Source organism: Gossypium raimondii, chromosome 7, assembly GCF_025698545.1.
Source record: "Gossypium raimondii isolate GPD5lz chromosome 7, ASM2569854v1, whole genome shotgun sequence".
NCBI lineage: Eukaryota > Viridiplantae > Streptophyta > Magnoliopsida > Malvales > Malvaceae > Gossypium > Gossypium raimondii.
Genome location: NC_068571.1, coordinates 47,731,203 through 47,752,195, shown reverse-complemented (window position 1 = coordinate 47,752,195; position 20,993 = coordinate 47,731,203). Strand labels below are relative to the sequence as shown.

General features: G+C 32.4%; 4 protein-coding genes and 1 non-coding gene across 9 annotated transcripts; 3 read left to right on the top strand and 2 right to left on the bottom strand.

Moving 5' to 3' along the window:
* The first annotated feature begins 209 nt into the window (after positions 1-209).
* LOC105786147 (non-specific phospholipase C6) lies at positions 210-3,501 on the top strand. The gene is made up of 3 exons (XM_012612466.2): positions 210-1,533; positions 2,477-2,653; positions 3,042-3,501. The coding sequence occupies exons 1-3, from the start codon at positions 477-479 to the stop codon at positions 3,335-3,337; spliced, it is 1,530 nt and encodes a 509-aa protein (XP_012467920.1). The 5' UTR covers positions 210-476; the 3' UTR covers positions 3,338-3,501.
* Positions 3,502-3,589: 88 nt separating this feature from the next.
* On the bottom strand, positions 3,590-6,373 carry LOC105786153 (mediator of RNA polymerase II transcription subunit 30). The gene is made up of 3 exons (XM_012612478.2): positions 5,844-6,373; positions 5,184-5,276; positions 3,590-4,145 (listed from the first exon to the last, which is right to left on the bottom strand). The coding sequence occupies exons 1-3, from the start codon at positions 6,246-6,248 to the stop codon at positions 4,047-4,049; spliced, it is 597 nt and encodes a 198-aa protein (XP_012467932.1). The 5' UTR covers positions 6,249-6,373; the 3' UTR covers positions 3,590-4,046.
* A 48-nt stretch (positions 6,374-6,421) lies between these two features.
* On the bottom strand, positions 6,422-6,503 carry TRNAS-UGA (transfer RNA serine (anticodon UGA)). Its single transcript has one exon. It is a non-coding gene; the product is annotated as a tRNA-Ser (tRNA).
* A 1,939-nt stretch (positions 6,504-8,442) lies between these two features.
* Positions 8,443-12,730, top strand: LOC105786163 (uncharacterized). The gene is made up of 2 exons (XM_012612491.2): positions 8,443-8,600; positions 9,938-12,730. The coding sequence occupies exon 2, from the start codon at positions 9,984-9,986 to the stop codon at positions 12,273-12,275; it is 2,292 nt and encodes a 763-aa protein (XP_012467945.1). The 5' UTR covers positions 8,443-8,600; positions 9,938-9,983; the 3' UTR covers positions 12,276-12,730.
* A 1,037-nt stretch (positions 12,731-13,767) lies between these two features.
* Positions 13,768-20,639, top strand: LOC105786183 (nuclear transcription factor Y subunit C-1). 5 transcript variants are annotated; one of them, XR_008197935.1, is made up of 3 exons: positions 13,777-14,630; positions 20,138-20,249; positions 20,335-20,639. XR_008197935.1 is itself a non-coding variant. In XM_052633691.1 (2 exons), exons 1-2 carry the CDS (start codon positions 13,933-13,935, stop codon positions 17,320-17,322), a joined length of 702 nt encoding a protein of 233 aa, XP_052489651.1. In that variant the 5' UTR covers positions 13,768-13,932; the 3' UTR covers positions 17,323-17,444. The 5 variants fall into 5 exon arrangements, 2 of the variants coding, with proteins under 2 accessions (XP_052489651.1, XP_012467991.1); XR_008197933.1 differs by lacking the exon at positions 20,138-20,249 and adding an exon at positions 17,122-17,233; XR_008197934.1 differs by lacking the exons at positions 20,138-20,249; positions 20,335-20,639 and adding exons at positions 17,122-17,233; positions 17,319-17,444.
* The last annotated feature ends 354 nt before the right edge of the window (positions 20,640-20,993 follow it).

Below are 20,993 nucleotides of genomic sequence, written 5' to 3'. Positions count from 1 at the left end.
GACGCTAAAGCGTATTAAAATATTGAAAAAATACTAATAAAATTTAGTAAAAAAACCAGATTCCATATTTAATTCCATATGTTACTTTCTCTGGCTCCTCCACTTTATTATTTTTCCGTTTTTGTTGTTTTTTATTTAATTTTTATTCTTTAAAAAGCATTCATCATTATATAAAGAACACCAAAAAAAAAACCCAGAACCTTCTTTTTCCTTCTGTGGGTGTGTGTGTCATTTTGTATCTAAATTATTTTAAATTTCTTGCATTCCTTCTTTACTCTGAAAATAATCCAACTAAAGTTACTGTCTTTGTCTAATAATATATTGAATTCTCAATCAAGTTTTCTTTTATTTTAAAAAAATATCATTCACTTTGTTTTCCATTATAGGATAAGAGTTTTCAAGGTGTTTGGATTCCTAGAAAATCCACTATATAAAGACCCAAAAAGGGAAAAGAAAAAACCCAATCTTTTTCTTCAATGGAGCGCTCATTTTCCTTCATTTTCTTGCTGTTTATCTTACCATTTGTAGTATCCCAAGAGTCACCCATTAAGACAATAGTGGTTTTGGTAATGGAAAACAGATCCTTTGATCACATGGTTGGTTGGATGAAACAAGGCATAAACCCAACCATCAATGGTGTAACTGGTAATGAATGTAACCCCATTTCAACCAAAACCCCAAACCCAAAATCCGTTTGTTTCACTAATGATGCTCAGTTCGTAGATCCAGATCCAGGTCATTCTTTTGAAGCTGTTGAACAACAGGTATTTGGTTCAACTCCCTCCTCATTCCCTTCCATGTCTGGTTTTGTAGAACAGGCCTTCTCAATCTCCCCAAACATGTCTGAAACAGTCATGAAAGGTTTCAAACCAGAAGCTGTCCCTATTTATGCATCATTAGTTAAAGAATTTGCTGTGTTTGATCGTTGGTTTTCATCAATCCCTGGTCCAACACAACCTAATAGACTCTTTGTTTATTCAGCTACTTCCCATGGTTCAACTAGCCATGTCAAAAAACAATTAGCGCAAGGGTACCCTCAAAAAACAATCTTTGATTCACTTCATGAAAATGGTAAAGATTTTGGGGTTTATTTCCAAAATATACCCACAACTTTGTTTTATAGAAACCTTAGGAAACTCAAATATGTGTTTAAGTTCCATCAATTTGATTTGAAGTTTAAAAAAGATGCCTTGAATGGCAAGTTACCTAGCTTGAGTGTGATTGAACCAAGGTATTTTGATCTTAAAGGGTTACCTGCTAATGATGATCATCCATCACATGATGTGGCTAATGGTCAAAAGTTGGTCAAAGAAGTGTATGAGACATTGAGGGCAAGCCCTCAATGGAACGAAACGTTGTTGGTGATTACTTATGATGAACATGGTGGGTTTTATGATCATGTTAAGACACCATTTGTTAATGTTCCAAACCCTGATGGGAACACTGGTCCTGCTCCTTCTTTCTTCAAGTTTGATAGACTTGGTGTTCGTGTTCCTACTATTATGGTCTCTCCTTGGATCAAGAAAGGCACTGGTAAGTTTTGAATTATTTAATTTTCAAAGGGTCAAAATTGCAGTTTTTTTTATGTTTGAATTGTTTACGTTTAAGAGGGGTTAAAAGTGCAATTGAACCACTTGTTGCTGACTTTCTTTTGTCATATGACAACATTAAGATTTCAAAGATAGATTCTGTGTTTTTCATGCATGGTTTGATTTTGACAAATTGCGATTTGGTTGATTTTCTTGCAAAACAGTCTTTATTAGTATGACTCCACCGATTTTGACCATTAGTTCTGCGCTTTTTTTTTTTTTTTTTGGTATGTTATTAGAAACATGTTACTTTGGATATAGAGCTTAGTTTGGTCGGTTCATATGACATTTTTAAACTGTTTGTAATTTTACTTGGGGTAAATTATACTTTTGTTAAGTTGTATTTTAGTCATATACGTTATTATATTGTAACATTTTAATCATTAAATCGTTAATTGTTGTTAATGGTGTAACAATAAGCTAACGTGACATGTTAATATTACTTCTTTCAAAACAAAAAGAACATGTTAATATTTAATTGGTTCTTATTTTACGACCCATAAAGACTAATTTCTTCAGGGTTCATGGTAACTCCAGGATTTAAATCTAAATTCATTTCTTAAAACTGCAATATACGTTATGATTGCTTGCAACTTTTTCTCCTATTCCAAAGTCGAGGCTTCTTTGAATTAAGAAAAGAAATGTTAAAATTAATGTTAGTAGGAACATATGCTACTTCAAACCGAAAGCTTAGTTTGATTGGTTTATACTCTTACTCTTAAGAATAGGTCTTGAAATTGAATCTCCTCACCTACAACTCTTTCCTTATTTCGTAGAAATAAAATGTAATCAGTCAATTCATGTTGTCACGTTGACATTCCCTAAGTTCGATATTCTTGAATTCGTAATAAATAAACTCATTGCTTTGTTTTATGTTTTTGTTGTAGTGATAAGTGGTCCAAAAGGACCAACACCAAACTCAGAATTTGAGCACTCATCAATCCCTGCAACAATAAAGAAAATCTTCAACCTTTCTTCCAATTTCTTAACTCACAGAGATGCTTGGGCCGGCACTTTTGAAGATGTTGTTTCCCACTTAACTTCCCCAAGAACTGATTGTCCAGGTATTTGACCCCTCTATTCAAAAATAAACAAATTAATCTTTGTACATTAGATTAAAAAGCAAACTGATCAGTCTTTTAAAAATTTCATTCAATTTTGCTGTTAAAAACTGATCCGTGTACATCAATATGAAATACACATAGTAAGTCATATGTCACTACTTAATTTTTCGTCCGTCGCATCAATTTTCAATAGAAATGACCAATTTGCTCTTTAATCTAATATAGAGAGATTAATTTGTCAACTTTTTTGAGTAAACGGAACAAAATGCAATCTAACTTAATACAGAGGCCTCATGATTCTTTTACCTAGAAAAACCTTAAAAATTCCTAAGAGAATATGTAATAATAAGACCATGTATGTAAGCTGTTTCATCTGAATCTATTGCAGAAACATTGTCAGATGTTGTACCTTTGAGGACAACTGAAGCAAAAGAAGATGCTGCTCTGTCTGAGTTTCAAAGTGAGGTTGTTCAACTAGCTGCTGTTCTTAACGGTGACCATTTCTTGAGCAGTTTTCCCGATGAGATGAGCAAGAAAATGACGGTGAAAGAAGCTCATGAGTACACCAAAGGGGCCGTTTCCCGGTTCATACGAGCAAGTAAAGAGGCCCTCAAGTTGGGAGCTGCCGAATCCGCCATTGTAGATATGCGATCATCGCTTACAACGAGATCTTCGAATCCGTAACTGGTTGAACTCGAAAACCTCGGTCCTCTTCTGTATTTTATCTATCAACCCTCTAAATTTTCTTACAGGTTTTAGAAAAAAAAATGGATGTTCTCAATTAAAATTTGTCAAAGTAATATGCAATAAAACAATAGTATTTTAGTGAAATAAGTGTGTTTGAATCATGTATTATATTGTCCTATTCAGTTTCTGAGAAATTGGGTAATTTTTGGATTCATTACAGATTCGGTTGAAGCATATACACAAATTCAATTACAAGAAACTAAAAGAAAAATAAATAAATTGAGTTCAAGCTATAAAAAGCTCAAGCACAAGTTGAAAGCCGATACCCAATGATCGGACTCGACTTCGAGCTCAAGTTCTAATACAAAATAAGAAAACAAAACAATCAAAAGAAGCTGATTGAATAAAGCATTAGGATACTCGAATTTGATTAGTTCCACAAAGCAATCTCAAGCCCAACTTGATAATGATCGAGCTGAACTCGATCTTTTTTGTAGTCAAACTTAAGTAACTTGTGAGTATATGTGTCATGTCTCATTCAAACTCTTAAGCACTATCATCAAATAACACAAATAGCACCTATAAAAGGTAATTTTCCTCCAAGTAAACCATATCATCATCATTCAATGTAGATATCTGGTTTCATATTTACCTCCTAGGGCACTCTTTTCGGCAACTGAGATAAGTCAGTTTTATCGTCCAAACTTTACATGGAACAAGGACTTTGCCAAGTCGATACATCCGTAATAAGCTCCCGTAGTTGATCTATTAGACGCTTTATGTATAGATTCTTGTTTGCAAGCTCCTACAAGAAAACAGATACCGGATTAGTTGCATTTTTACAGGCATTAAATATGGGGCGTTAACCTGCATTTTCCTTGAAATACTAGTGTTTGACATGTTTTGGACAATGTTTACCGGAGTAAGCAGATAACGGATACAAGAAATAGGCATTCGAGTTCTAGAGAGATATATGCAAAAAAATAAAAAAGGGAAAACCATATTCGATACTCATCCGAGTCTGGGTGACATAAGAGTATGCATCACAGAAACCCAAATCCAGGCCCATTTTAAGGAGCGAATGGTATTACCACAATTCTTCAAAGGGTATAAGCAAGAGACTTTTGATCACAAGCTACTTGAGTTCAACTTGAAAAAAAATTGAATTCAATTCGATAATTATTGAGTCAAACTCAAGCAACTCTAGCTATCAAACGAGTAGAATTCAAGCAACTTGATACCCAATTCGAACTGCTCATGAACCTAATCAAATTCTTTACTTTTAATATATATTTAAATATTCAAACTCAAATACGCAAAAGCTTAATTTGAGCTATGGTAATCAAGTAAATGAGAGCTTAATCAAGTCGAGCTTGAGTAGTTAGATTATATCTCAAGCCAAGCTCTAGCTTAGAAACTGATACTCATTCGAGCTCAAGCCTATTATCAAACCACCAGCTTCAAGTCGAGCTTCAGCTATTGAAAGAGTAAAATTCAAGCATCTTGATACTTGATTCGAACCACTCATGAGCCTAATTGAATTTTTTACTTTTAATAAATATATATTTAAATATTCAAAATCAAGAGCTTAATTCGAGCTCAAGCTCAAGCTCAAGTACGGTAATCAAGTAAATGAGCTTAATCAAGTTGAGCTTGAGTAGTTAAATTATATCTCAAGCCAAGCTCTAGCTTAGAAAACAATACCCAATCAAGCTCAAGCTACAAGTTTGAGGATATCACTTATCACCATTCAAGCTGAATTCAGCTCGATTACAGCCCTAAATTATGAAATGCATAACTTCAAAAAGACTATAAAATTATGAAAATTTCACTGCAAAATTACCTTCCTGAGATTCGAGGCTTCTTCTTCCAGCTTTTCAATATCAGCTTCATCTGCAGGACTAGTCGCCGTTGAACCCGTTTCAAATGCTTTTGCCTATTTAAATACCAATTAAAAAAACCGCAGAATCAAATTCATATTCAAATAACAAAAATTTGAAATTTTAACAAACCCATGATTCCTACATAACAATTACAAGTCTTAATTAGAGCTAAAATTAAGGGTTAAATTCTACCTATTAGTCCCCATACTTTGCGAAAGTTGTGAATTTTAGTGCTGTACTTTAATTTAGTTATTTTTAGTCCCTGTACTTTTTAAATTTTAAAATTTCAATCCTAAATTTTCCTATTTCCAAAATTGATGTGGCAAACATATTACTCACTAAAAATTATTTCAAAATTTGAAAGGTATATAAACATGGAAAGATTAAATTAGAGAATATAGACTAAATCTATATCCGTACGCTCTAGTAATTGAACTTAAATAAATGAATTTAATTATTACTATTTAGATCAGACTAAAATTTTAAAATTCGATTAAGATTGACCAATTTGAAAAGTATAAGGACTAAAATTATTAAACAAAAGTATAAGGACTAAATTCAGAACTTGCGCAAAATACAGAAATTTTAACCAAAAAAACCCTAAAATTTTCTTTCAATACCTTCTGAGAATTGGGAATGGCGGTGAGCACAGTGCGAAGAGCAGCGACGGAGTTCTTATACCTAAGGCGAGCTTCATCGAGCGCACCATTGCCACTACCTCCAATTCCACCCATCTCCAAGTGATGTCCACCGTCGGACGACGAATCACCGTTTCCTAAAACGACGCCGTTGGAGAGAGAAGAACCGTTAGGTCCAGCAGTATTAGTAGTAGTGTTATTAGTAGTAGGATTGGTGGACCATAAGGCAGGGTTGCAAAGCTCGTCGTTCATGGAAGAGAGGATTTGAAAAGCAGCTTCAATGGTTTCTTCTAGATGTTTTAGACCCTCTGATGCAAGTTCCTGCGTCGTTTTGTTGCCGCTGTTTGTTGGTGTTGTTGTAGGACTTACTGTGGGATTTTCTTCCATTTTATCAACCAAGGGTTTCTGACTTTGCTATTGATTTTCTGTTTGGAGCCGATAAAATATAAAATGGAGGATTTCCCCAAGTGCATGAATGAAAAATATATCTGGGTTAGAGCCCTAAACGTCAAATTTGAAGCCATTTTTGGGGCTCAAAATTTGTAAAATATAAAAAAGGACGTCGACAGCAGGGTTCGAACCTGCGCGGGCAGAGCCCAACAGATTTCAAGTCTGTCTCCTTAACCACTCGGACATATCGACAAGTGTTGCCTATCTGCTTGAAATTATTTTACTTAACCGTTATAATGTATAGGAAAATACAAGGTGAAAGGATCTCTCTCCTCTTTTAATTTCGATATTGAGCAAATTAATCTCTATAAAAAACACCAATTTCGAAAGTAAGTAACTAAGAACAATTAATCACTACGTTGTTAATAATTTTCCTCAATTGTTCATAATTTATTTTGATATAATAACAAATTTAGTCTTAATATTTACATATTTTGTCAATTTAGTATTGGTTTAACAAATTTAGTCAAGAACATTTACACATTCTGTGAACAGTTAGACAAAATATATGAACATTGAGATTTAAATTTGTTATTTTACCAATCAAAATAATGTATAATTGATATAAAAACATAATCGTCGTAATTAATTGCCCTTAAGTTACTCACATTTGAAATAGAAATGAATTAAATTGCTCCAATTTTTTTTTGAGAGAGATTAATTTATCAAATATCAAAATTGAGAGAAATCGAAGAGGCCGTTTTTATTATTATCATAAAACAACATTAAAAATGTTTTGTCCTCTGATTTATGGGGTCTAATATAATTACTGAATACCAAAAATTTTATCCGATTCTTTAATTAACTTTGTAAGATGTTAATAAAACCAAGCCAAAGATAATGAGCTAATTTAAACTAATTTAGACTATCCGTTACCAACATTTAACTGTTTCTTTAAAATTATTGTTTATATTCAATTATTTAGCAAATTGTAACATATTGATATCCATTAAATCCTTCAAATATATATATATATATATATAAACTAAATGATACAAGCATAATCGTATAGTTTGTCGGTGTTTTTAATTTCCTCAGTGATATTGCTGATAGATATGTGAACATCATGTTAACTAGATTCAGATATGTTGCACACTGAAATATTGTGCCAACTTTAACTTCTGAATTATCTAAATTATTTCATTTGGTGCTTTGTATAATTTACTCACCCCTGTTAAGCCCTCCTGGTTCTATGTGTGTATATATATATATATATGACTATTATGTCAAGAAACACGCTGACCTTCGATGGTCGATTTTTAAACCAATGCTCACTATTCCTCTCTAAGATGATGATTCCTGTTTCATTGATACTCCCACACTTGAACATTGAAACCGATACTTTGTATCATCGCGATGCCGTTAAACTTAATCATTGATTATCGGACTAAAAGCATGTACGTGCCAACTTTATATAAAGTCCCAAAATTAAGTTGCAAGGAGGAGCCATTGTAGACTATTTAAGAACATTGCTGATCCTTGTCAACTTGAGCAAATATGTTGCAGAGATCATAGTAGAATGTCAGTTTCTTACTTCAAGCAATAATAGATTAATGCCTCATAAATCTGAGTAAAAAAACAATACTTAAATAAATTGTGCTGTTCAAATAAAAGATTAATTTCACATTTTCACCAAAAATAACGAAGATATATAAAATTATGATGAAAACATGTGTCTAACACTTGGAAACAAAGTGCTAACCTAATATAAGAGTTGGATTCTTCATTTTAGAACAAAATCCAAAGAAATTTGTCCTACAAGGAAAGTTTGTAAATACATGTAAATGATGCTAATGGACCCTAAAACAACATTACTTGTAATCTAAGAAATAATTTTTTATATTTTTATAGTTAAATATTTTAATATATATCAAATAATCATACATTATTCATGGATAAATTCGAGTTAATAATTTTTCATAACATAATTAAATACCACATTAAAAAATAAATGAGGATATCTACTAATTAAAATTTTACTTGCTCATTTTAGCTAACTGGCAATGTGTCTATTAACCAGAGTTAAAATCAACCATAGTTAGGGTTTTACCATATATAAAAGGTTAGGTTTATGCCTATATAAATAAATAGAAAATATCATTTTTAAAAATTCCCCATTAAATAATTTTTTTGTATTATTAAGAAAATTCTCAAAATTCAGGTTTTGGGGATTTTTATTTATTTAAATGTATTTTAATCTTTCAGGTAAAAAGTAGGCAAAGAAAATCAAAATTGAAACTGGGGATTCTTCAATGGCGTCTCTCAGATTGAATTTTCCCTGTTAAATGGGTAATTTATTTCCCACTTTTTTGCTTGTTTTTTAGTATACTCTTTTACGAATTCTTATTAAAGCCATTGATTGAATTGTTTACTTCTGATAAAGAATTTTTTTTGGGTTTTAATCAGAATAAATTAATTACTGAATTAAGGCAAAATGTGTTAACTAATCTCAATCACTGTATTGGAATTATCGGTTTCTTTGTTTTTCTTTTTTTGGCAGAAATCAAGTTAACCGATGAACTTCATTCTTTTCTTTTTTTTTTTTTTAATTTCTTTTGTTGAATTTTGTATTTAGATTGTATTCGTTCATTCAATGTGGATTGGGTTTAATGGCGTTTGGTTTATGGAAGAATTTTCTGAGGAATTTGCAAATATCCATTAGAATCTGTGACTTGATAGATTATTTTCAGTAAGTATTAACATTATAGCATTTGTGATCACATTCTCTGCAATGTGTTCTTTTTGAAAGCATTTATGATTGTTTCTTAGTTTCAGTACTCCTAGTATGTTACGATGTAAAACAAATGACCTCCAGCTCATGTTTTTCTTAGTTCAGTTGATGAATCCTCGGATTAAGGACATTTTTAGCAATTCATTTTTCATAAACCCCGAACATGGAACTAAAACAGACATGGAGGGTACCGAAAAAACTAATAAATGATTAGTTTATTTGAAATTTCAGTACTCTAGTCTCTTTAGTTTTAGTGAATGACCTTCGTGTGCTTTGTTTGTTATTTCGGTTATGCAGTTCGTTGTTTCAGAATCTGTTTTAGTTATTTCAAGAATTCGGTACTGAAGTTCATTGACTTATCGATGAATTGCCTTCCCGCACTTGTTTTTTTCCTTTTTCAGTAGTTTCTTGGTTGAAAAGCATTTTCTGAGACACATTTGTTTCCAAATCTGTTGTGTGCTTCTTTTGGAAGTTCAATATTCGATTTCATTGACTCTTAAATGAGTTACTTTCCCGTGTACTTTAGCAAATAGATTCCCTGATAAAGAGTTTCTGGAATTTGATTGATATCGGTATAGCTTTTTGTTTGTATCTGTTACTTGCAATGTGTTGTTTTCGAATCTGTAAAGCCCGAGTTGAGTTTGAATGGATTCACTTTCTCTGGTATTTTTATTATTTCAGTCACTATTGTCTCATTTTCGGGTTTTTGGAATATATGGAGTTTGATTAATCTCGAGAAGCTTTCATTGTTATTGCTTTATGTATCCTTGAGTTGCAAACTGCCTAATCTCGGTTTCATTATTTTCCATTTTTGGTCTTGTAATGCATTGGAGGATTTAGATTATATCTTTTAATGTTAGAATCTGTTCTAATATCGTGTTCAATGACAAATCAGTTAATGAACTGAAGAAGGACAGAGCAACTGTTAGCTATAGGCAGAGATGGAATGTAACAAAGATGAGGCCATTAGAGCTAAAGAGCTTGCCGAGAAAAAACTTGCGGAGATGGACGTTTTTGGGGCCAAAAGATTTGCGTTGAAGGCTCAAAACTTGTATCCTGAGCTTGATGGTCTTTCTCAGTTGCTTGCAACTCTCGACGTGTACATATCTGCAGATAAAAAGATCAATGGAGAAGTTGACTGGTACCGGGTGCTTGCTGTTCAACCATTTGCTGATGAGGATACCATTCGGAAACATTACAGGAAGCTAGCTCTCGTTCTTCATCCCGACAAAAATAAATCCGTTGGTGCAGATGGGGCTTTCAAAATTCTATCTGAAGCTTGGAATTTGCTGTCTGATAAAGTGAAGAGAATTGCTTATGACCAGAAACGGAACTTAAGGGGCAGTTATACTAATGTTTCACATGTGAAACCATCGTCATCAACGACAACTGGTCGTAACGGTTTTTCCCAAAATTTCACCAATGAGAATATTTCGAACACCAGTGGTAGGAATGGTGCTACTTATTCTAAGCCTACTCCTCGCTCAGCGAGAATCGATACCTTTTGGACAACCTGCAACTCTTGTAAGATGCATTTCGAGTACTCTCGGGTTTACATCAACTTAAATCTTCCTTGTATCAACTGTCGTACACCCTTTTTTGCTGTTGAAACACCTGCCCCAGCTATAAACAGCAGTAGCAAATATACTTCATTTTCCGACTTCATGAAGTTTCGCCAGGTTCATAATAAGGGACAAGCAAGATTTTCTGGTTCATCTACAAAAATTTCCCGGAAAGGCCAGTTCCCTAGTTCGGGAAGTAACATAAATGTGTCTCAACTGACTTCGACCACTCAAGCTACTGGTGTTGCTAATGCAGCTAGCGAAACATTAAAGCGTGGACACAAAGAAACAAAGGCCGATATCACGATAAAGGAAAGCTTGCACATGAAATGTCACCCTTCCCAGAAAACTGATGCAGGTTTAGGTATGGGATCTTCAGCTTCGGTTTCTAGTTTTGCAGGAAAGAAACATAGACCCAAGAGGAGGCGCATAGATGAGACCAAGATGGGAAATCACTCGGCCATGGGAAATGAAGGGGTTAGCAGTTTCGAAAATAATGCCGGAATCTCTAGAACTAATAGCATAAAGCAGCCTTCGCCACTGGAAATACGGAATATTTTGATGGAATTGGCTAAGAAAGAAATCAACAAGAAACTAAATTCATGGAAGCTGACTTCTCAATCAGCTGCTTCGGATAAACCAAAGGCATTCGACGAGGGCTTTAGTGGTAACAATGAAGGAAATGAAACAGGTGCTTTGACTATGAAACCCGATGCACACAAATCTGTGGAGTTTGTTGATATCAAGTCTAGTGTTCAGCCCAAAATGTCTTGCTCTGTTGATACCGATCTTGATCCTGCTACAGAGGAACCTGATCCAATGTCCATGAATGTTCCAGATCCCGATTTTCATGATTTTGATCAGGATCGTACTGAAAAGTCATTCGGTGAGAACCAGGTTTGGGCTGCTTATGATGATGATGATGGGATGCCTCGTTATTATGCAATGATTCATGGTGTGATATCATTAAAACCGTTCAAAATACGGATGAGTTGGCTTAATTCTAAAAGCAATGCAGAACTAGCTCCGTTAAACTGGATTGGTTCGGGCTTTTACAAAACTAGTGGGGATTTCTGGATAGGCAAATATGAAGTTAATAAGTCTCTTAACTCGTTTTCGCACAAAGTGAAGTGGTCGAAAGGCCGGAAAGGAGCAATCCAAATATATCCAAGGAAGGGAGATGTTTGGGCTCTTTATAGGAACTGGTCTGCTGATTGGAATGAACTTACACCTGATGAAGTGATACACAGATACGACATGGTTGAGGTTCTCGAAGATTACAATGAACAAAAGGGTGTTGCTGTTGTACCACTTGTTAAGGTGCCTGGGTTCAAGACAGTGTTTAGGAAGCATTTTGAACAAAGTAAAACACGGATGATTCCAAGAGAAGAGTTGTTTCGGTTTTCTCATCAGGTCCCTTCATATTTGTTCACAGGCCAAGAAGCTCTAAATACTCCAAAGGGTTGCTTGGAGCTCGATCCTGCAGCTACTCCATTGGAACTTCTTAAGGTATTAACCGAAGCTCAAGTGAAAGAAATGGAGGTGATGACCGAAACAGTTCAGGAAACGAAAGTAGAATCTGCTGGACAAGCCTTCATCGAAGAAAACAAAAATAAGAAACCCCAAATGCTTGTTTATGGTAGACGACAACGAAGAAAACGGGAAACGTAGGAAACAATTTTGAATGAATAGAGAAATTTATCGAAGTGGAAATTTACAAGGATTCAACAATTTTATGTCCGAATCCTTGGGAAGAAGATACTGGCGAATACGGATTCGTTAAATCGAAGGATATTGAAAGTCCAAGAAAGTCACAATGTTCATAGTCTTGTATACATACACAATGGAAATTGAGGAAGCTGGAAATGAGTGGACAATGAAACTCAGTTCAAAGCTAATAGGGTCTTCTTCAAAAAACCGAGTTCAACTCAGGTATATATATATCTATACCAATCTGAAGAAACGTCCTAAAGATCATAACAGCTTTTTTTTTTATTTGAAAGGACTAATTTTTTTTGCAACACCTGGTGATGAAATTTCATCCAGGAGCTGCCTTTTCTTTGTTCTAAAGTTAAAAACCACAAATTTTCCTTCAAAATGTTTGCTTTTCTTGGAAAAGTTTAAAACTTGAATTGAATCTCATTATGTCTTTTAGTATTGGAATTTTCAGTTGAATTGAAACGTGACCAATTTAAAATTTGATAAGAGTTTGATGATGTTTTATGCAATTAACTCTTTTCTTTTTGTTATCATTATGCTGTTGCCTCTCATTAAAAAAGGTTGATTTCTGCCATTAGTCCTTGCACTATGCATAAATTATAGATTTAGTTTATATATTTTAATTTGGTCATTTTAATCTTTGTACTTTATGAATTTTAAAACTGACCAGATAATAACAGTTGAATTTGTAAAGTTTTTAATTTTAAAATCTGATCTGACAAACATATTATAAGTGTATCATATATATAGCACCATATTAACTTGTTATTTTTATATATTATTAAAAAAAGAGACAGCTATGAATTTAAAGACTGTTCGTTTACGTTAAGATTAAAGTTTTAAAAGGACTAATAAATAATCCAATTGAAAAATATGGATTAAATCTATAACTTTAGGCATGAAACAGTAGTAAATAGTAGTTAAATAAAATTGAAAATTAATGCTTAAATTAAAATTAATCAAATTAAAATATAAGGATTAAATTCATAGTTTATGGAAGGAAAGGGTCTAAAATGAGGTTAATTGATGATGAGGTGGCATCGAGCAATTAATAAGAATCCTAATGCTTACATGGCATTGTGAGTCAAAACCAAATCTATAAAGTTGACAATGATATATAATTAATTAATTAGGGATATTTAATTATTAAAGATTTGGTAAATAAGTAATTTTATTAATAAAATGAATTGTGAATTTGTTTATTTAAATCTTAATTCGTAGAGAAATAAGTTGGACCAACTTCTTCAAACTATTAATTAATTCATTAAAATTCCACCCAAAATAATATTGACTAAATTGATTTTTGTTTTAGTTTTTACTAAATTTATTTCAAAATATATTTTTAAAGAATTATCGACTGTTGTTGGGTTGATGGTGGTACCAAATTTAGATAAATAAGATTTTTTTTTATACAGATAAGTAATAATTCATAAATAATATTTTTATTTTTATTTTGGAAAATAATAATAATAAACAAAGCCAGCGCAAAATGCAATGGCCGCTGTACCTTATCCCATCCATATCTGACCCTTAAAAATATCCACCGCCGCCACCACCACCACGATCACCACCGCCACATCCCCATCTCCCGCCATTTGTTCACCAGCCAATGGACAGTAACCAGCAAACTCAATCCACCCCATACCCACCTCAGCCTCCCACATCCGCCATTACCCCTCCTTCATCCGCCACAGCAACCGCGCCTCCTTTCCACCACCTCCTTCAACAACAACAGCAACAGCTCCAAATGTTTTGGTCATACCAACGCCAAGAAATCGAGCAAGTTAACGATTTTAAGAACCACCAACTCCCATTAGCTCGCATTAAGAAGATAATGAAAGCCGACGAAGACGTCCGTATGATCTCCGCCGAGGCTCCCATTCTCTTCGCCAAAGCTTGTGAGCTTTTCATTTTGGAACTCACTATCCGTTCTTGGCTTCACGCCGAGGAAAACAAGCGACGGACACTTCAGAAAAACGACATCGCTGCGGCTATTACGAGGACCGACATTTTCGATTTCTTGGTAGATATTGTGCCTAGGGATGAGATCAAGGATGAAACTGGTTTGGCTCCGATGGTTGGGGCTACCGCCAGTGGGGTACCTTACTTTTATCCCCCTATGGGTCAACCTGCTGCTGGTGGTCCTGGTGGGATGATGATTGGCCGGCCTGCCGTCGATCCCACCGGAGGTATTTACGGTCAGCCACCTTCTCAGGCTTGGCAGAGTGTTTGGCAGACGGCGGGAACTGATGATGGCTCGTATGGAAGTGGAGTTACCGGTGGTCAAGGGAATCTTGACGGTCAAGGGTATGTTCTTTTTTCCCTTAATTTTGAGAATTTTCAATTTGGTAAAATATGTTGTTAGTCCTATAGTTTATTTAGTCACTTATTAAAATTTCAATCCTCCTACTTTTTTCAATTTAAAAATCTTAATTCAATTATTATAATTATTTTAATAAAAAAATTGTTAATTTAACACGATGAATAAAGCAGTATAACTAATACGTCAAGTTAACAAATTTTAACAAAAAATATTAACAAGTATATGATTGGATTGAGACTTGTAAATAAAAAGTAAAGTAGAAGCTTAATTTGGACTACATTTCAATTTTATCAAAATACAGGGACTAATAGCATATTTTAACCTTTCAATTTCTGGGTTTATTTTTTAATTAAAATTTTGGTTGTTTTTGCCCTTTTAGTCATTGGTTCCACTCAAAATTTAGTTTTTTTTCCCCTTAAACTCTATTATCATCTTTAAGAATTTTCAATTTCTGGGTTTGTTTATTGATTAAAGTTTTGCTTTCCTTTTTTAGCCATTGATTCCATTCAAAATTATGTTATTTTTCTTAAACTCTTGCAATATTGTAGGATAAGGAACATTTTGCTTGAATAGTGTTGAATTAGATACCAATGCTTTGAACTTTAGTCAAAGGAGCTGGTTCCCTTTTAGTCTTTTCTAAACCATTTCCCCATTCCAAGTACTGGTTTAATGCCATATTTGCATTTTGTTTGATGGTTATGGTATGAAGGTTCCATTTTTATTGATTGAATTTGCTAGATTTAAATGTAAAACTGCATTTTTTTCCCACCTTATTGAACTTAGCCTTTAAGTGATATGATAGTTATGTAGTGATGGTAATGAGTAAAAGTACCATGGAGGTATTGTATTAGGAGTCGGATTGTATTTTGCCTCCTCGACTAAAAAATGGGCTAAGTAGTCCCTGTACATTAGATTGAAGAGTAAGCTAGTCTGTCTGTTAAAAGTTTTACTTAATTCTACTTGTAAAAACTGGTCTCTGTATATCAACATAAGATGCATGTGGCACGTCATGTGTCACTTGTGTTATGGCTTGGAACCAGCATCATATTTTCCATTTTCAGTCATTTAGTTCCTAATGAAAATGGGCTGGTATGCATGTAGTCCTTGAATTGCTGGTTGGTTCCTTATCCGGTTATTTTCCCATTCCGTTTCTTCCGAATCGTCACTTGTGTTTGGCTCGACTCTTCATTTTGCTTGAGTGTGGCCAAACTCATATAAAACACATATTCATGTCCAAAGTTTACACCCGACTTCGAGTAACATAGTTGCTTCCTTTGAAGTAAACATATAATCTTTCCCCTTATCCATGTAGCAACCAGGATGTCTAGTTAATGATTTCATTGGTTTGGTTTATTTTTAAGATAAACTATACTAGTAGTCACTCAACTATTAATAAATTTCGTTTTTAGTTACTCAACTATGAAAAGTCATAAAATGATCACTTAACTATTAATAAACCCTTTTTGATCACACAACTATGAAAAGTTACAAAATGGTCACCAAACTATATAATTTTGTTTTTTTGGTTATCTGCTAGCTAATGGTATCAGCTTCTAAAATTGGCATAATAAACATTTATAAATTATGTCAATTTGGTATTGATTTTAAAAAATTAACCTCAACATTTACACATTGTGTAATTTGATTTTTTGTTTTTATTTTATTGCAATTTTGCTTTTCTTTGTGACATTTAAAGTTAATTTTAAAAGAATGAGAAAAGATGAAAATTATTATCCTAGATTTTTGGTGTTTTCATTTTTTAGCCGATAATTTTGTTTTTTAGCTATGTGAAAGGGTCAAAGAAAAGAAAAATTGCAAAAAGGCCAAATTATTATTTTGTGTAAATGTCGAGGTTAGATTTTTAGAATCAAGACTAAATTGACATAATATATAAATGTTGAGAGTTAAAATTGCTATTATGCCAACTTTAAAAGCTACAACTATTAACAGCTGGTAACAAAAAAAGACAAAATTAAATAGTTAGATATCATTTTGTAACTTTTCATAGTTGGGTGACCAAAAAAGACATTTTACTAGTAGTTAGGTGACTATTTTGTAACTTTTTATAGTTAGGTGATCAAAAAAGTAATTTACTAATAGTTGAGTGACTACTAGTGCAATTTACCCTTATTTTTGACATTTTTGCATCCTAAGCACTTGCATTTTTGTTAAAGTTTCATTTTTGCATTGCATTCTAGACTTCCTTTTGATCATATGCAATAGGATTTTGCAGATTCAAACACCGTCTAAGCATGATTTTACTTAAAACCTCGAACGAAAGACGAGAATCTTGAATTGTTCATTTTCATCCATGCAAACTTTTCTGAAAGACCACTATAGTGCATTTTAACAAGGGCATGTTCTAAGACCAGCTAATATGCATTCATCTTTTTCCTAGCTTTGGTTGTTTTATTCATTTCAGTATAGTGATTCGGTTTGAATTGTTGATATATTGTCGCTATCTACCTGTGATAGTGAAGTGGATCGTGCTAGTGTTTAAGGAATATTTTCCTTTTGGTACCGGAAAATGCCAAGTCCGGGTTTTCAGGAGTACGTTTTGCAGCTGTTGTCACTTATAAGCCTCTTGGTATTGTAGCTGTTGTCACTATGAGCTGTTCATTGATCTCGGTTTCTTGCCGGCCATTGTCTAAAGTTTTGTTGCTTTTCTGCAGCTAACCTAAAATCATGGGTCCGATATCGTACGGTGGATGGTGCGGAAAACGCGTGGAACTCAGGTGATCTACTGGGGAATTTATGCTTTGGTGCTTACTGATTTATGAATGCAGTTGTGTTGGTATTGTTTATGGGAAAAGAAAAGCTACCTTGAATTTGATGACACTTCTATAGTAACTTGTTTTAAAACAAGCCCTTTTAACTCATTTTAGCTCAGCTAAAACAATATCTTGCTGCCACGCCATATGACTTTGGTCCAAATCATATTTAACGTGCAGTTCTGCCTTAATTCTTCTAAAAATGATTATGTTGGGTCTCTGGATTCTTCATTTTTGTTAACACTGTATGCATGTTTCGCATTGATGTTCAGTAGAAAAAGAAGCCCTTGTAAAGAAAATTGAACCATCAGGTTTCAATTTTCGAAGTTGGGTTAGATGGATTTGAGACATATTTATTAAAATTGCTCTCTTTTTTTCAATTTTTTTATTTAAACTTTTTAATTTTATACTTTTCTTTTTTACATATCTAATTACAGTTTCATAATTTTTAATATTTTATAATACATATTTGGTTTAGTTTTGTAAAATTTAATATACTATAAAACACTACTTAAAATTTCGGGGTGGGTTGGGAAAGAAATCATTTTGGAGTCGAGTATCATCTATATATTTATATATAAAACATGAGTTTAACTTTTTTGAATTGGCGAGAATGATTGATTATATTACTAAATTGATATTAAAATAATAATTTATTAGTATTATTATGTGATAATAATAAAAGTAATATTAATTAATTTCTTCATATCTTTTAAAATAACTACTTAAATATAACATAATATATTAATAATTTCTAATTAATAAAGTTATAAATAATATAATTGGAAAAATTAAAAATAATAAAATCTAAATTTTTTATTAAATAAATATATATTTTATATATAAATAAGATTTTGTTTTATAATTAATAAAAATAAATGTGTGAGATTAATAATATATATGCATATATAAAAAGATTATATCACTATATTGGCAACCTAATCTATAATGTATGAATTTATTTATTTATTAATAATGTAATAGTTATTATCACTTTCCATCACAAAAAGAGAGTATGATTTTCATTATTATTTAAAATGTTTAATTATTATTATATGATATTGGATAGTTTTATATAATAGGTAGCTTAGGATTAAAATGGATTATTACCTTTATAAACCCTTTAGCAATTTACCTCATTTCAATTTTGTCTCAACCCTTGAATAGGAAGGATAATGCGTCTCAACACACTCGAACCCACATTCTCTTACATTGGCAATAATACTGATGGCAATGAGGTAAGACTCAATCACTTATGCGATACATGTTTTAAACTTTACAATCTATTACAAATTAATATTTATAATTATATAAAATTCAAAGATTTTAAAACAACGATTTTCCCATACATCACACGGATAAAAAACTAGTTATAATATATAATTAATCAAAATAATTTTTGGTAAACCAAATTTTTTCATTATTACATATGAAAATTAAATTATTAGGAGAAAAGTAATGAGATTTGGCATGTAAGAGTAAGAAAGTCATAAGATGATTTTGGAAAGCTTTTCCACTCCCTCCATTTCATGAACCAACCTTCTTTCTTCCTTTGCATTTTCTCCTTTTTCCAGTCTCTCAATTTCTACAAACAAAACTTCCTATACATGAAGAAGTTGGAGTCTATTCTTCATTATTCAAAAGTCATCCACTATTTTGTTTTTCTAAGGAATTTGTTGATTCAACTACAAGTCACCAAACAGCTAAATAAGGAGTTTCCAAGCAACTACCAAATTAATGACTACATCCAAATTTTAGTAGCAACTTTCATTAAAGCACTTAATTAAATTAAATTTCAGTAGGCAAGCATGCAAAGCCACTTTACCACTTTTCATTAAATTAAAACTAGAAGAAGAAAAAAATGTATATATAACTATATAACCAGGAAATTTTCCTTTTTTTTCCTTATTTTCATAATTACATTTATCTTGAGAAATTATTTTATGGACTCTTCTCACTACATCATCCATGGTCTCTTTTCAATTATTTAATAATATTTCAACAATTTTTCCATGTAATTGATACATAATTTTGGTCATTTTACATTGAATCCTAAACCCAAATCCCGAATCGCTTTAGGATTCAAGGTTCAAGTTTCGAATTGAGTTTAGGATTAGGGTTCGGATTCTAGATTTGGGGTTCAAGGATAAAATAATTACCAAAATTATGTTTTAATGATATGAAAAAATTATTGAAATGTCATTAAATAATTACAAAAGACCATGAATGATATCTTGGAAGGGTTCATAAAATAATTTCGCTATATTTGAGCATATGCATATATATTAATTATTAGATATAAATTAAATCCATGCATCGCAATGGAGTGAAATGTATAAATATAAATAAAGACTATCAAAATGAGAAAAAAATCCCATAACAAAAAAAGAGATGGAAAAGGATCTTAAATTCGAGGAGAACTAAAATATAATATTTTTTATTGTTGTATAAGAAATGTATTAACGAAATATATATGCGAAATATTAACAATAAAGTTTAAACATTACAATTGTAAACATATTAACCTTTTTAAAATCTATATAATTGATTTTTCCATTTTATTTATAAATCATGACTACTTCTTTTATTGAAATAAAATTGCTAAACAATTTTTCCTTAATTAACTTATTAAATATCAACTAGCTTTGGTTGTTTTATTCATTTCAGTATAGTGATTCGGTTTGAATTGTTGATATATTGTCGCTATCTACCTGTGATAGTGAAGTGGATCGTGCTAGTGTTTAAGGAATATTTTCCTTTTGGTACCGGAAAATGCCAAGTCCGGGTTTTCAGGAGTACGTTTTGCAGCTGTTGTCACTTATAAGCCTCTTGGTATTGTAGCTGTTGTCACTATGAGCTGTTCATTGATCTCGGTTTCTTGCCGGCCATTGTCTAAAGTTTTGTTGCTTTTCTGCAGCTAACCTAAAATCATGGGTCCGATATCGTACGGTGGATGGTGCGGAAAACGCGTGGAACTCAGGTGATCTACTGGGGAATTTATGCTTTGGTGCTTACTGATTTATGAATGCAGTTGTGTTGGTATTGTTTATGGGAAAAAGAAAAGCTACCTTGAATTTGATGACACTTCTATAGTAACTTGTTTTAAAAACAAGCCCTTTTAACTCATTTTTAGCTCAGCTAAAACAATATCTTGCTGCCACGCCATATGACTTTGGTCCAAATCATATTTAACGTGCAGTTCTGCCTTAATTCTTCTAAAAATGATTATGTTGGGTCTCTGGATTCTTCATTTTTGTTAACACTGTATGCATGTTTCGCATTGATGTTCAGTAGAAAAAGAAGCCCTTGTAAAGAAAATTGAACCATCAGGTTTCAATTTTCGAAGTTGGATTAGATGGATTTGAGACATATTTATTAAAATTGCTCTCTTTTTTCAATTTTTTATTTAAACTTTTTAATTTTATACTTTTCTTTTTTACATATCTAATTACAGTTTCATAATTTTTAATATTTTATAATACATATTTGGTTTAGTTTTGTAAAATTTAATATACTATAAAACACTACTTAAAATTTCGGGGTGGGTTGGGAAAGAAATCATTTTGGAGTCGAGTA